This window comes from Marmota flaviventris, chromosome 16, assembly GCF_047511675.1.
Source record: "Marmota flaviventris isolate mMarFla1 chromosome 16, mMarFla1.hap1, whole genome shotgun sequence".
NCBI lineage: Eukaryota > Metazoa > Chordata > Mammalia > Rodentia > Sciuridae > Marmota > Marmota flaviventris.
The window spans coordinates 72,740,735-72,757,697 of record NC_092513.1 but is presented as its reverse complement, the minus strand read 5'-3'; the positions used below and the strand labels follow the sequence as shown (position 1 = coordinate 72,757,697).

The 16,963-nt window shown below is 38.1% G+C and overlaps 1 protein-coding gene across 2 annotated transcripts in view; it reads right to left on the bottom strand.

Annotated features, from left to right (window-relative positions):
- The window catches only part of LOC114104751 (hippocampus abundant transcript-like protein 1), a 63,575-nt gene extending 49,119 nt beyond the window's left edge, over window positions 1-14,456 (bottom strand). The window contains exon 1 of one of the 2 annotated variants that reach the window (XM_027950980.2): window positions 14,055-14,456. In XM_027950980.2, the coding sequence (XP_027806781.1) occupies window positions 14,055-14,162 (108 nt within the window). In that variant the 5' untranslated portion in view covers window positions 14,163-14,456. The remainder of the gene's footprint in view (window positions 1-14,054) is intronic. The other variant, XM_071602539.1, reaches the window with a different exon arrangement.
- Between the last annotated feature and the right edge of the window lie 2,507 nt (window positions 14,457-16,963).

Genomic DNA, 16,963 nt, shown 5'->3' with positions numbered 1-16,963 from the left:
TGGTTCCACTTTCATGAGCTATCTAAAGAAGTGAAACTCAAAGAAATAGAAAGTAGAAGAGGAGTGGCCAGGGGCTGAGGGAAAGGGAAAATAAGTTGTCATTGTTTGAGGGAGAAATAAGGAACAGGCATAATGGGTTTAGAGTTTCAGTTTTGCAACATTAAGAAATTCTGGAGATTGGTGGCACAACACTGAGAAAATACTTAACACCACTGAACTGTACACTTAAAAAAATGGTACACTTTAAGATAAATTTTGTGTTATGTGAATTTTACCACAATTTTAAACACACATTCATGGGATATCCAGTCATGTAAGGAAAAAGTATAAAATTTTTGAAGTATATTCTAATCCAAACCAGTACTGCCACAAGATTCATAATAATTTCTGTATTACTACGGAAACTACATATGAAAAATATATTTCACTATGAACTGTCAATATTTTCACCATTCACATATTTGCTACCTTTCACCTATATCCTTTTTATCTATCTGGTTAGTAAAGTGCTCTAGAAAAAGAATTCTTAATCAGAAAGCTTTTTAAAAAAATATTAATGTGAATAAAGAACATAGTTTTAAAAAAGCAAATCAATGTGGGCTACGATGTAGTTCAGGGTTAGAGCATATACAAGGCACTGGGTTCAATCCCCAGCACCAAAAACAAAACAAAATGAACAACAACAAAAATGACCATACCAGAAGATTCTTCTTTTCTTCCTCCTACCTAATAACAGTTTTGGAGTACAAGCAGGAAAAAACAACTTTATTGGTTACCTCTTAAGTTAATCTAACTTTTCTACAAAGTCTAAAATTTTTCTCACCTTGAAAGGCCTAAATAAATGGCATGTCTAGCTAGGCATGGTGAGGCACACCTGTTAATCCCAGCGGCTCAGAAGACTGAGGCAGGAGGATCAGAGTTCAAAGCAGGCCTTAGCAACAATGAGGTGCTAAGCAACTCAGTGAGACCCTGTCTCTAAATAAAATACAAAATAGGGCTAGGGATGTGGCTCAGTGGTTGGGTGCCCCTGAGATCAATCCTTCGTATCCCCCACCCCAGATAAAAAAATAAATGGCATGTCTATCACATTGGAAAGATTAAGAATACGTTAAATATTCAAAATTGACAACTTCTTAAACTAAACCAATGAAAAACCAACTTAAAGCAATCCAAGAGGCCAATAATAATTTCTGTAAATATTCCTATCTCTATCAATGATCTTTGAGAATAAAACTATTCAGCTGCAAGTAATAAACTCATATTTGTTGAGCTCTACTAAATATCAGCTAAGCAAGAACAATGGTGAGCAACAGAAGCGATTCCTGCTCTCATGTCATGGAATGTAAAATTACAAAAGGAAATATACACTCTAAAGGAAAAGACCTAGGCTAGCAACAGTATTAAAAGGACCCTGAGTAATAGCCAGAAAATTATTCTGTAACAGCAGCTACACATGTAATGCTAGGCCCTAATAAAGCACATGGTATATGCTATCATTTTATCCGATTACAGCCTTCTGAGTTAGAAACTATTAAATAAATTGCTCAACTCAAACAATAAATGATTGACTGAGCTGGCATTCCATCTAACAGAATGTGTGTTACTCTTATATTGTACTACTTTTCTTTTCTTTTTTTTAGTCTTAAAAGTAACCTTTTCTATTCAGACCATTTATTCTTTTTTTCTATTTTTATTGGTTCTTTTTAGTTATACAATAGAATTTATTTTGACATTATAAAAGCATGAAATATAATTTGTTTCAATTCAGTCCCCACTACTTTCCCTTCCCTCTTCTCCTCCCTTCCCCTGGTCCCTTCCCTCTACTCTACTGATCTTCCTGCTAATTAAAGGTTTTTTTTTTTTTTTTTAATTAGTGTCTGGTGGATGTACATGATGGTGATTCACTGGGGTATATTTATCATGCACACAGTAACGTAAGGGCAGATTCATTCTACTATCTTTCCCTATCCCATCTCTCCTCCCTTTCTTTATTCGCCTTTGTCTACACCACTGATCTTTCTTCTCTTTTCCTCACCCCCCACTTATTTTGGATTAGCTTCTGCATATCAGGAAAAAACATTCAACTCTACTTCTTTTCATATAGAGTTGATTCTCCACAAACAGAATCAGCACATATGAGTGGTAGACAGCCTGCACTGCAGGAACCTGAATAAGTGGTGACAGGAGTCAAAGGTAGCCAGTCCCTCAAAGCAAAATGCATACCTTAACCCACTCACTAGTTCCTCACACTGAGTTTGGCAACTGCATTTGGGCAATAGGGCAGTTTCCACCAATCTCTTCATTTACTTTCTCAAATATACCTGAAAAGCTCAGATGAACTAGGGCACCTGGCTTTTCTCAATCAAGTCAACTGCTATACACAGGGAAAACATAAAGTTGAAAGTTATTCCCATTCATTCCACACATGATCCCCAACTCAAAGATCAAAGTACACAGTAAACACCAGCAAGCTGCAAGTATGAAAGCAAAAGCAAAAGGACAGACTCGCTTCTCTTCACATGCAGTGCCTGGATGCTTCTCCTCTCTGCCATATCCTTTCTACTGGTGGCCAAACTGAAGGGCAGACAACATGACCACTTCATTTAGAATGAATCAGCTGCTTTTTATGAGAGGAGAAATTTTTTTTAAAGGAGGAGGAGTGGCAGCGTGTTATTAGTCCAGATACAAATAATATAGTAAAGTAAAAATGCCTTTTTTTCGGAGAAAATACTAAGATGATCACTATGTAATAACATTGTATTTAAAAATAAAGGAAATACTCTTACTATACTATAATCTTTCAGTTCATACTTCTTTAATAGCTATAATTTTCCTCTAAGGCAGGGATAGGTGTTGTAAGAGTCAGGGTGCAGATACAGCTAAGAGAACATACAAACAGCATATACACTCTGAATGCTAAAATTAGGAAGCCCATCACTGCAAAAGATAAAGAATAAATACATGTTGAGTATCTCTTATCTGAAATGCTTGGGACTGAAAGCTATGTTGGTCAGTGTTTCATTACTGTGACAAAACACCTCAGATTAAAAAAAATTATAAAGAGGCAAGGTTCATTTTGGCTCATTTGGGAGGTTTTAAGTTCACGGTCCATTGGTCTATTGTTTTGGGGCCTGCAGCAATGCAGCACATCATTGTGGCGCCTGTAGCAGAGGAGGCCGCTCACCTTATAGAAATCAGGTAGCAAAGAGAGAGACAGGAAGGGGCCCAGGTCACCATATTCCCTTTAAGGGCACGCCCCAAGCCCTAACTACTAAAGGTTCCACCATTTCCCAATAGTGAGGGGCACTCAAAATCTAAACTACTCAAATATATAAATGCTAATGGGATGACATTATTATACAGCCAATTTACACACAAATATATTTATAATACTCATATCAATAGGCATATATTATAGTTTGTATATGAAGTGTCTACCAAAAGCTTGTGTTAATGCAGGTATGTTCAGAGGTGAAATGACTAGATTGTGAGAGAGCTGTAGCCCAATCAGTCCACCCTAGTTTGACTGCACTAACTAGGTAGTAACTATAGACAGAGGGGCTATGGCTGGAGGAAGTGGATTGCTACTCTGAAAGAGTTCATCTTCTCTGTTGCATCTTCCCCTTTCTCCCTCTGCTTCCTGGTCACCATAAGGTAAGTAGTTCTCCTCTGCCATGCCCTTCCACCATGATGTTCTGCCTCACCTTGGGCCCAAAGCAATGGAGTCAGCCTAACCTGAACTAAACTTCTGAAACTGTGAGCCAAAATATGTAAGTTGTTCTTACAGGGTATTCTGGTCACAGAGAAGAAAATTTGACTAACATAGTATATAACTGCTTCATCATTTTTAACAGCAGCTTAATAATATTCCAACACATGAATGTACCACATTATTTCATAAGGTTACTCTGAAGTTACAGATACTATTTCATGCTTATTATGATCAATATATACTCATCTTGCACCTATCCCTGTCAAGTCTTGTTCAAATATTGTTTTAGGATAAGTTCCCTGAAGTAGAACTGCTAGGTCAAAGGCATGAGCTTTTCTGTACGTATATTAAGTGTCAGCTTCCATATAGGTTTAACCACCCCTGGAATATACTACAAAAGAATGGAGATTTAAGAATTGAAGATTTCTCTAAAGCAACATTCAAAAATCCTAATACTAAAAAGTCTCTCCTTTTCATACCAAGTATCATCTTATGACTGTATTTCATGACCCATCAATCATAGTATATACTCATATGTCAGGATTTGGCTAATTAAAAACACAAAGCCACTATTTTTCTTTAGGGAACATCATATTACAGGACCAGATCCTACATGAGGTTTTCACACTTTTACGGTATCACATTATCTTACCTGCAGAGGAACAGGTACTTTAGTACTCCATGGATCTGTCCACAAAGAACTACTAATGTGTAAATAATCTTAACTGAACTTTTGCTACTTTCAAAATGTAGAAATTAGATGTATAGTAATCGATGATCATGAAGCAAACTACATTTTTCTTCAGATCTCCTGTTGGACTGACCCAAGTTAGCAAGAGACGATGTAGTAGAGTGGAGCTACTCAAGCATGACTGACGATAAGATGATGCCATCTCTGTCACTGCACACAAAGAACAAGAGACAAAGCTCAGGCAACGCAGGAGTTTTTTTCCCTTCCTCCACTGAGGAACAGGAAAAACCAACTTGACTGTGTATTCAACTCTGTAACATGAGGAACTGAGCTGTCAAGTAAAAATTAGATTGGAACATAGATATGAGGAAAGCCCCAGCACCACCATAGTCAGCCTGGCTATTTTTAGCACATAAGTTATCTCCATGCTCTTGTTTATCTCTAGTCAAATACGTAACGTACTGCACCTACTTTTTACAGCTATCATAAGAATGGATGAATTATGGCTAGTAAAAACCATATCAACCTCCCTCAGAACTTTGTAAATATAATAATATTCACAATTTCTGAAAAAAATTCCAAAAATTATATGAAGGAAGTGAGAACCACTCATTTAAGGGCGATTAAATGATAAAAGTAGGAAAACACTCAGGTTTTTTTGGTTCTATGTTACTCTGCTTCAATAGAAAGGTCTAATACTACATAAATAATATAGGTCCTAGAAAAGAAGAGACTATTTCAAAAGAGAGCAAAAAAGAACCTGGAAAGCACACCAATCAGAGTGAAGAGGGAAAGGTCGAAAGAACTTTCCAGAGGATCCCGTGCCTTTGCCAGGAAGTGCCCCTTCCTTTCTACCTTAATGAATGTCACAGTCATGACATTTTTTTCAATAAAATTATGGGCCCATTTAGAAGTAAAGAAAGGGCAGAAAATCACTGAGTATGAAATGAAGCAGTGACACTGAGGCTGAAATACTAATTTTTATTTAAAAAAAGTAACTTCTTAAGCTAAAGAAAGACAACTTTTTTTTTTTTAAGCAAGTAAAGCTAGAGAGGTTATTTAGGCATTTTCTTGGTAATAAATAAAAGACTGGTTACATTTACATAAAAATATAAAGATACACATCAAAACACTTCAGTTAAAATACAACTGTTAATTTGAAATTTATATAAGTGGATATTAGAAGAAGTCTGAACATTTGACTTAATCCTCTATCTTAAGTCAGAAAGAATTACAAAATAAACCTTCAATAAGTTAGAAAAACTAAAGATAACAGGAAATGTAAATAAATAAGAGTAAAGCAAAGGCAAAACTGGTTTATTTGGAAATACTAATAAAAAGTTTTATGTACCATGGAGGATGTTAAGAAACAGAGTTCTCCTTCAAAACAAGACAAAGTAAATGAATCCAGATTACCCTCCTGTGGGAGGGAGGAACAAAAGGAGGAAGAGAGGAAAGGAGGGAGGGAGGGAGAGAGGGAGGTAGAAAGTGAGGAAGGAAAGATTTCTGGGTACCAGATGCCAGGTAACAAAGGACCCAGATATCTGAAGTGAGAAGACAAGTTGTACTTTATCATTACCCAAGTTTACTGCCTTAACAAGAGTTCCCAGGCTCCAGTACCAGAAGGAAGAGCCCAGGCAAAGCTTAGAGGACTCCCCAAGAGATTCAGCTGAAAGGCCAGGGAGATCAAGGCAGGACAGGGTATTAAAGAGGAAGAAAGGAAGGGAAAGAAAAAGAGAGAGGGAGAGAAGTGAAGGGAGAGACAGAAAGAAAAAAATAAGGAGAGAGGGAAGAGAGAAAGAAAAAAGGAGAGGGAAGGAGGAAGAGAAGCCAAGAAATCTGCAGAGGTTTCACCTCAAGGAATTCCGAGTCCTGATAAGCACATGCATGTAAGGAAATAACCAAAGGCCAGGGGAAAAATATCTTATGAGTGTCCAGATATGGTCAAATGCCACAATGAGCCTATATATGTTTCTACCACTCAGACTTCAAGGCGTGAAGGTACACACCTATAATTCCAGTGATTCAGGAAGCTGAGGCAGGAGGGTCATAAATTCAGGGCCAGCCTTGACAATTTAGAGAGATTTGTCTCAAAAAATGAAATGGGCTGGGGATATAGCAGAGTAACCCTTGTAAAGCAGAGCATCCTTGGATTCAATATCCAGTACTGAAAAACCAAAACCAACAAACCAACCAAACAAACAAACAAAATCCTCATTATTCACAGAGCACTGGATAATCAGGAAGACCCTGAGTAATGAGTGGGGGATCATTAAACCCTGCAGTGAGTATGCTCTGAATGAGCCCAATAAATTAACAGCAATCTAAACAATGCAAAAAATGTAACACAATCACTAAAGATACAAACATTATAGCCATGCACATATATATTATATACAATGAACTAAAAATACAATATGTATTTTTGTAATTTTGGTTCATAACTCCACTCTCAATTTCCTACAAGATTTAAAAAGTGCACAAAAATAATTGTTAATTGATGTTTGGATCTCCAAATGTATAAAGATATAATTTGTGACAATAATGATGTAAGGGGAAGGAGAGAGAAATATAGTAGATTCTATAGATTTATTTCTCTCTTTTTGCTGGCGATCAAACTCAGAGCCTATGTATGCTAGGCAAGCACTCTACCATTGATTCTGTATACTTCTGAAGTTAAATTGGTATCAATCTAAATTATATTGATCTAAATTTAGGATGTAAAATGCAATCTTCATAGTAATCATAAATAAAACATCTTCAATATACACATAAAAGGAAAAGAAAAGGAAACCAAAATATTTCACTACAAAAAATTATCTTTCTTTACCAGTAATAGCTTTAAATGTAGATGTATCAGGCTTTCAAATTAAAAGGCAAAATTTGGCAGAAAGGATTAAAAGCAAGCATGATACAAGTAATACTTTCTTTAAGAGACTTGCTTTAGGTTTAAAGACACAAATAGAAAGGGAAAGAATAGAAAATAATATTCCACATAAACAAACCCAAAGAGAGCAGGGTTATTTGCTAATATCAGATCACAAAACTGTTAAGCCAAGTGAGGTGGCACATAACTATAATCCCAGTTATCCTGGAGTCTGAGGCAGGGTAGCAAGTTTGAGGTCAGCTTGGGCAATTTAGTGATAGTCTGTCTCAAAATAAAAATAAAAAGGGCTAGAGATGTAGTGTAGTGGTGGAGTGCTTACCTGGCATATGAGAGGCCTTGGGTTTGATTCCCAGGACCATGGGGTGGGGTCATTAGATAAAGCAGATATTTTGCCTGGCATGGTGGCATGTGCCTGTAGTTCCAGCTACTCAGAAGGATTGAGGTGGGAGAATCACCTGAGCCCAGCCTGGGAAATCTAGACCTAGTGAGATCCCATCTCTAAATAAATAAGTAAAATAAGTGTCTAATTTCATTATTGTACATGTTTTCCCAGCATCATTAATTAAAGAGACTACCCTTTCCCATGTATGGTTTCATTTCTGGGCTCTCTATTCTGTCCCATTTGCTATTTTTGATTATAATAGCTTTGCAAGATAATCTGAAATCAGTGTTTCAGTGTGTAAGATAAATAAGTTATAGAGATGTACTATAAAGCACATCTACATGCCTACAGCTAGTAATACAGCATTATATACCATCAGCTTTCCATATCTGTGTGTTCTGCATCTGTGGATTTAAACAACTGTAGATTGAAAATATCCCGTGAAAAAAATCCAAGTATTTTTTTCTTGTCACTATTTCCGAATTAGTAAACCATAACTATTTCTATAGCATTTACATTGCATTAGGTATTACAAGTAATCTAGAGACGATTTAAAGTAAATGGAAAGATATATACAGCAAATACAACATCATTTTACATAAGGGACTTATGCATTTGCAAATGGGGACGAGTCCTGGAATCTATCCCCGATGGGATGACTATACTTAAAATTTGCTGGGAGAGTAGAGCTTATCTTAAATAATTTTACCACAAAAAATAAAATAATAATAATAATAATGCAGGAAGAAACTCTGGGAGGTGAGGGATATGTATGTGGTCCTGATAGTAGTTATGGTTTCACAGGTATATACTTAGCTCATACTCACCGAATTGTATATGTAAGATTTTTTACAATGAATCAGACCCGAGTAAAGTGGTTTAATTTTGAAAATGCTATTAAGACGGGCTGAGGTTGTGGCTCAGTGGTGGAGCACTTGCCTAGCATGCATGAGGCACTGAGTTCAATTCTTAGCACCACATATAAATAAATAAAAGGTCCATCAACAATTTTTAAAAATTTTTAAATACTATTAAGAAATTAAAAACACCACCAAAAAATGATAAAGAGGTGAGTACATCAAGAAAAAAACAATTATAAAATACATCAAATGAAAGACCCCAAAATATATGAAGCAAATACTGAAAGAATTAAATGAAGAAACTTTTCTACATCAACTGGAATCAGCCAGGTGAGGTGCTGCTTACCTGTAACTAGACACTCATTAAGCTGAGGCAGCAGGATCACAGGTTCAAGGTCAGCCTCAGCAATTTAGTGATACCCTAATCTCCAAAAAGAGAGAGAGAAAGAGGGAACACGCTGGGATGTGGCTCAGTATAAAGGGCCCCTAGGTTTAATTCCCAGTACCAGAAAAAAAAGAATATCTAGGGCATGTCTGTAAGGAAACAGAACTTGAATAACAATAAGAGCCACCTATATCTAACAATCATATAAACAACATTCCACCCAACAAAGAATACAGAAACTCCTGAAATGCACATCATTGTGTAGGGTAGATCATATATCAGGCCACAAACAGTCTCAATAAATTTTAAATACTGAAATCATGCAAAGCATCTTTTCCAATCGCAAAGGAATGAAGCTACAAGTCAAAGATAGAAGAAAAACTGGAAATTTCACAAATATGTAGAATTTAAACAACATACCAAACAAAAAATAGGTCAAAAAGGAAATCACAAGGGAAATTAGAAAATACTTAAAAGTTGGTTGTGATGGCACTTGCCTATAATTCCAGCTAGTTGAGAATCTGAGGCAGAAGGATCACTTGAACCCAGGGATTCAAAGTTAGCCTTGGCAACACAGATTACATCTCAAAAAAAAAAAAGAAAGAGAAAATTCTTAGAGACAAATAATAAAAACAACAAAAACTAAAATTATGGGATGCAGCAAAAGGTAGAACGAAGAGAGATTATTGTAGCTATGAATGCCTTCTTTTAAAAAGCAGAAAGATTTCAAATCAATAACATAACTTGACAACTTAAGGAAGAGAAAAAGCAAAGCAAACCAAACTGAAATCAGTAGATTGAAGGAATAGGAAAAGTTTAAAGCATAGATAAATAAGAGAATAGTAAAACAGCATCAATGAACCTAAGAAGTGGTCATTTAAAAATATCAACAAAATTTTAGCTAGATTAACAACAACAACAAAAAGATACACACACACACACACACACACACACACAGAGTCAGACATAAAAGTAGGCCAATTACCACCAACAATCACAGAAATATAAAGAATACGAAAATACTATCAACAACAGTATACTAGATAACAATTATAAACTAGATAACCTAGATGACATGGTCAAATTCTTTGAAACACACAATTTACCAAAACCGAATCATTAAAAAATAGTGCATCTGAATAGACTTATAACAGAGGACTGACTCAGTAATCAAAAACCTCTTAACAAAGTCCAGGACCAGATGGCTTCAATGGTGAATTCTACCAAATGTTAGAAGAATCCTTCTCATAAACTTGAGAAAAACAAAAGAGGAATCACTTCCTAACTCATTCTATGAGGCCAGCATTACTACAATTCTAAAGCCAAACAAAAAACCGAAACAATACTACCAGAAAACTACAAACCAAGTCCCTTACGAATACTGATGTAAAAATCTTAAACAAAATACAAGCAAACCTAATCCAACAGCACATTACAAGGATTATCCACTGTTACCAAGTGAGATATAATCCTGGAATGTAAAGATGTTCAACATATTAAAATCATAATGGAGAAAAGGTATCTGATAAAATTCAACATGCTTTGTGATCAAAACACACAAAAAACTAGAGGTAAAAGTCATCTTTTTTTAACATCATAAAAGGCATATATTTAAAAACCCTACAGTTAACATAGGGATCAAAGACTTAAAATATTCCTCCTAATATAATGAACAAGACAAGAATGTCTTGCCTTCACCATTATTATTCAATATTGTACTGGAAATTCTAACCAGAGCAATTAGACAAGAAAAAAAAAAAAAAGCCATCAAAATTGGAAAGGAAGAAGTAAAACTATCCTTTATCTGCAGATGATGTGACCCTACATGTGGAAAATACCAAAGAATCCAGAAAAGTTATTAGAACAATTGAATTCAACAAAGTCAAAGAATACAAGATCAACATACAAAAATCTTTATGCTTCTTTCCCAATACAAATTTGTTGCTTCAATTCTACTTTTGAAAGATTTATGTGGACTTCATTGAAGATTTTTTTTCATTAAACGTTTTTCTAATTTCTGAAAAAAATCAATTGTTTCCAAGTCTTTGTGTTACTGGATTAGGCAAGAGTTTCTTAAAGATAAGACCAAATACATGATCTGTAAAAGAACAAGTTGACAAATTTCATCACAATCTAAAACATCTACTCAAGACACCGCTCAGAGAATGAAAAGATGAACCACACACTAGAAATAAGGTATTTGCAAAACATCACAAAGGACCTGCATCCCAAATATATACAGAACTTAAAAATTCAATTATAAGAAAATCACCCACTCAGGTGGAAAAACAACAGTAACAACAAGCCTTTTCCAGGAAAAAATACAGGCTTAATGATGGCAAATTAAAGATCTAAATAATTCTAAATGTGAAATTGAAATGTTTCTGCCATAATGCATATTCACTCCACAAACTGCTATACATCAACAGCTTATAAATGTTTTGGGTTTTTTGCTTTAATTTATTTACAGAGTTTGGCTGTGCCAATATTCCAGTACTATTTTATCATTCTGGCTCCTAACAGTGTTAAAGATCAAAAGTTCATCATTACCATTTTTTTCCCTTAATATGTCCCTAGATCCTTTCACTTCTTTACAACCAAAAAATGTCACCATTTTAGTCATTTTTAAAAATAAAAGCTGCTCCTCCATTTCACCAGTATTCTTATTCTGAAAAAACATTAACCATCACAGGAACTTCCTGGAACAATCTAAGGAAAATCATCTCACGAGACATTAGATGTCACCAGTCTTGTGAGCTTCCACATCAGTGCTCTTATATGATATCCAAATACTGGCTTCTTGGAGTCTATGAACACCCTGAAATATTCCACTAAATTTAGTGGATTTTCTTTGCAACAAATCATAATTCTCATCAGATGCCCAAGAATAAATGAACCTGAAAGAACTTTTCCTTTATCTGGCTGTGAAAACTATGCATATTAGAAAATCTACAGTCAATGATAATACAAATAATTCTGATAAAACATTTCAAGGGCTGGGGTTGTGGCTCAGTGGTAAAGTGCCTGCCTAGAGCATGCGGGGCCCTGGGTTCGATCCTCAGCACCACACATGAATAGATAAAATAAAGGTATTGTGTCTAGCTACAACTAAAAAAATAAATAAATGTTTTTTAAAAATCAAAATGCTTGTTAATAATGCACAACAGGGAAGAACAGAGCAGAGAGAAGACAATAAATAGGAGAACTTATTTGATATGCAGGCCTCCCTTTTCTAGGCAGAAAGATATCATGGAAGAAATACTTGACTCCTTTATTTTTCAGATCATTATATCTCTTTGCCAATATCTTTTTCAGTATCTACATCTCTTTGAGACATAGAAGAAAAGTAGTTGATTCTCTGTATATAGGCAGTATTCCCCATGATTATTAATACCAACAAACTGAAACCATGGTGTACCAGGAATAAAGCTAAAAGTAAATTACAACATATTAAAATAAAATCAAATCATGGGGCTGAGCTGGCCAGGCATGATGGTGCATGCCTATAATCCCAGTGACTTTCTGAGGCAAGAGGATGGCAAGTTGAAGGACAGTCTTAGCAACTTGGCAAGACCCTGTCTCAAAATAAAAACTAAAAAGGATTGGTGATGTAGCTCAGTGGTAGAACTACTGGATTCAATTCCCAGTACCGCAAAATCAAAACACACAAAACTATGGGGGCTGAGATGAGTAAGGGTCTCAAAAGGGAGGTCAAAGTCTAGGAAAGGGACCATAGGAATGCAGAGGAGAGGGTGAAAACCTAAAAACAGCACCTAGTAAAAGTAGCTGCACTTTTTGCTCACTGTACATATGAAAAGAGATGAAGGAAGGTACTTCTCAGATTACTAGCTTGGCCACTAATTAGTAATTACTGTCTAACAATTCAAGGAAGAGAGAGGAGCTGGTAGTTTAGTTTTGTTTAGGGGATTGAAAGACAGTTTGGTTTAAATCAAAATTAAAACAAGAGAAACCAATTCTACAGAATTGACCTCCCCCTATAAGACAAGCTTTCCATATCTGCAAAATCCTACCTTGGAAACAAGCAATCTCTAATGCTTTTTCAAAAATAAGGAGTCACAGGGGCCTTCAACACTACTAAGTCCTCATTATACAGATTAGGCACTGAATGGCTAGGCTGTGTCAATACTCTGCCCAGAGTGACATTACTCTAGTAGAACCAGGACTAGAAACCAGCTCTGCTAGCTCCATCCTCCTTACTGCTCCTTCTACTTCACCACCCTCCCAACTCTACTAATGGGAATTCACATCACCAAACATGCACGTATAATCATTGAGCACTTTTTAACTAAAAGCAAAATTAGACATGTAAGCTTAAAAATCTAAAAGTAATAGCATATATTTTTTCATAAAATTCCCATTTTCCTTTAGAAAAACTTTTCCATGGTGTCAAGAGTCTGTTCATTTTAACATTTTCTAATTTTATGTCCTATATAGTTCCTTCCCCCCGCAAAAAAAAAAAAAAAAAATCCTTTTTAAACTTAGGACTGGGAAGAAATGACAGATCCTCTGTGCTTAGAATTCCACCATAAGAAACTAAGGCGCCACTGACAAGGCCAAGTCGGCCGAATCCAGGCCAATGAAGTCAAGGCTGTCCAGTGCGGCTGCTGTCAACGGCTTCTAAACTTCAAGCATCACCGGAGGAAGAGCCTGGCCTGAACCTGCTCCTTGCACAGCCTGGGATTTGCAGCTTCCCTTGGGCTGCGTGCTCCTCCGGCGCCTGAAGAAAGCGGAAGGTGCAGGAGGGAGCTGCCCGGCTCCACCGCCAGCTTCTCCGCAGGCTACTTGGGGGCTTGAGCCAAATGTGCGGTTCTACAGGCTCCCTGCACATTATCTACGTTGGCTTGGGCAGAACCTGCGCCCCGAAAATTGTACTAACTGACGCAGGGATGGAGGTCTCTGAAATACCCCGATTACTTAGGTTCCCTGTCCCGTGCCCGGCTCTTCTGAGACAAAAACCACTCAACAGCCTAAGTTGTGCCAAGCGAGGAGTCACTAGGCAAGCCCCTATTAAGGGTGACTTTAGCTCAGCCAGAAATAACCGGGGCTGCGCGGCCGGAGCCCCGCCGCGCCCCCGCCCAGCCTCCCGGGCACCGGCCTCAGACCCGCCCGCGCTCACCCAGCTGCTGCCCGGGGCCTGCGCGCCCGCGCGCTTCTCCGGCATGGCTCCCGCCTCGGGCTGCGACGCCGCCTTCCACTCTGGCTCCCGCGGCGGCCCGGCGTTCATGCTGCGGCCATGCCCGCGCCGGCTCGGGACGTTCCGGGAGGACGGCGACGCCGCGGGGGCGGCGGCGGGGCCCGCGCCTTCATGGGCTCCGCGGCCCGCGGCGGCCTGCGGATCGGGCGGCGGCGCCAGCGGCGACGCCGAGTGCTAGGGGGAAAGCCGAGGCTGGAGCCGCGGAGGAGGCAGGAAGAGGCCCGCAGTTTCAAGACCGGCTATGCTGCTGGCGACCAAACAGACCCCAACTCCCTAGCTGCCGGCGGCGTCAGTGGCGGGTCCGGCGGTGGGGAGGCCGCGCCCCGCCCCGCCCCGCGCCCGCTTCCCACAGGCCCGCGCCGGCTACAGGCCCCGCCCAGCGATCCACTCCCGCCTGGAGATCGGCAGGCGCCCAGGTTGCCTCCAGCAACGCCCCGCCCATCCCTGGCCCCGCCTCCCTTTGCGCAGGCCTCCTGGATGACCGCACTGCGCAGCGCGCCGGAAGTGCGTCATCCCCGGGGCCCCGGGTGACTTCATTTTTGCTTTGGGAGTGTGTCCGCCTGTTGGTGAGGCGCAGGTTGCCGGTGGTTTGTAGTTACCGCTTCCATGGTATTGGTTTGGCGTCAGCCCACCAAATGAAGGATTCTTGATGCCCTTAGCAGTTACAAAGATGGGCCCGTCCTGAGACCGAGAGGGCCCTGGATCCCGAATCCTGAACTGAACAAGTGGAATATGCTCCATAGCTAACAGAGCTAATATCTCGCTCCTCTCCGATACTAGAGAAAGTGACAGATTACCTGGACCGTCGGATGCGGAGGAAGGACATAGCTTTAGAAACAAACAGGCTCTGGTGTGCACACAACAGTGTGAATATGTAAAATAAGGACAGTAACCTACTGTGGGTAAGGTGACGATGTTCGAAATGCCATTTGTTAGGACTAGGCCTAAAGGATCGCGTGAGATATGCATTCCATTAAATTCGATCTGTCCGCTGTTGGTTTGCATGTTGCAGTGTTGCTGTTGCAAATAGGTGATGCACAAGAGTCCCAAAGATTCTGTGCCTTCCAAGCCTTGAACTTGCACGAGTTTGCTGTACAGAGTTACAGCTTGCTTTGCACTCATTGTGCAGTCATTGCTTGCCTAAACACTTTGACGTCCAAAGTCGACCCTTTCTGTGAAAATACACAAGTCTTTTTCTTGAGTTTCAGAAATCCGCATAAGCAGATTGTGGAGACTTTACTGCTATTTGGTCTTGGCAGACCCATTTATAGGTTGCTGTCGTTTTTTCAAAAATTATATCCTTTTTTGAGCCAAAGACCTTTTGCCTATTTCAACCATGTTTTGATGATTCTGGTTTTGCCTTCCATACCTATGCAGAAATGTCTGATTGCACTTTTTATAAATGCCAGTATGAACCTGTCATTTCTCTGATTATTCTCCAATTATATGCCAGTTTTTAAAAACTCCAGTTAAAATGCTGTGCTAAAAATACAGCACTGTAAATAATATTTAATAATGCTACTCTGAGATCTGGTCCCTTGATGTGGAGAATCATAAAAGTATTATTTTCATGGTTCTGGGAATGGAACCCAGACCTCAAGCATGCTAGACAAGCACTCTACCACTGAGGTACATCACAGTCCTTTACATGGTTCTTGCTTTTTTTCCTCCCTTTTTATAAAATAAATTAATTTTAAGAGTTTGTTACATTATGTTGACAGTTTATCATAGGAATTAATTATGCACTGAGACCAAAAACATGGATTTTAAATTAAACATAATTTAATTCAATATTCAGGCTCTAGGAAACTAATGAAAGATATATATATTACCTTGTTTTATCCCAGAGTGGTTTACATGTGTCCATGGTTTGAATTAATATTAATAAAAAGATGTGCAAGAGGCTGAGACTGGTGGGAACTAACTTTGTGTTAAATAACAAAATATTTTCTGAGCTGAGTCTGTAGCAGAGCACTTGCCTTGCACATGTGAGGCACTGGGTTCCATCCTCAGCACCACATAAAAATAAACAAATGAAGACATGCTATCCATCTACAACTATAAAATTTTTTTATTAAAATATTTTCCTATTTGTTGCCAGGTTTCCTCAAATTTTTCTATTTTTCTCCAAGAAGCAAATATCATAAGCAGTTTTTTTCAAACTTACTTGAACTCAACACTCTTTTTCTTGAAACATTAATATCTTGAAGAATGTGTAGGACATAGTTTGGAAAGTGATAGATATTTATATTTATTCATGAAACTTTAGCATAAAAAGACTATAAGTAATTAATAATATGTTGCTTTTTAAAACTAGAAAAAGTTTAGAGCTGGAGTTGTGGCTCAGTGGTAGAGTGCTTGGGTAACCTGTGTGAGTCACTAGGTTCAAACCTCAGAACCACATATAAATAAATTAAATGAAGGTATTGTGTCCATCTACAACTAAAAAATATTTTTAAAGAAGTTTATTAGCAGTGATTAGCTCTAGAATTAAAAATGTTTTTCATATAGATTTCTGAAATTTGATTTTTTCAATTAATATGTGCTAATTCATTTTTATAATTAGAAAAACAAAAATTTTTCAATTTATAAAAAAAAAGTAAGCAAGGCATATTGGCATGTTCCAATAGTGCCAGCAGCTTGGGAGGCTGAGGCAAGAGGATCATTTGAGCTCAGGAGTTTGAAGCCAACTTGGGCAACATAACAAGACCATATCTCAAAAAAAAGATTAAAAAAATGTAATGAATTATATTTCGGGAGCTGCCACACAGAAGTGAGCACGGACCCTTAGCCTTGAGCAATGGTGGTGTGGAGACTGATTTCTGCTGCAA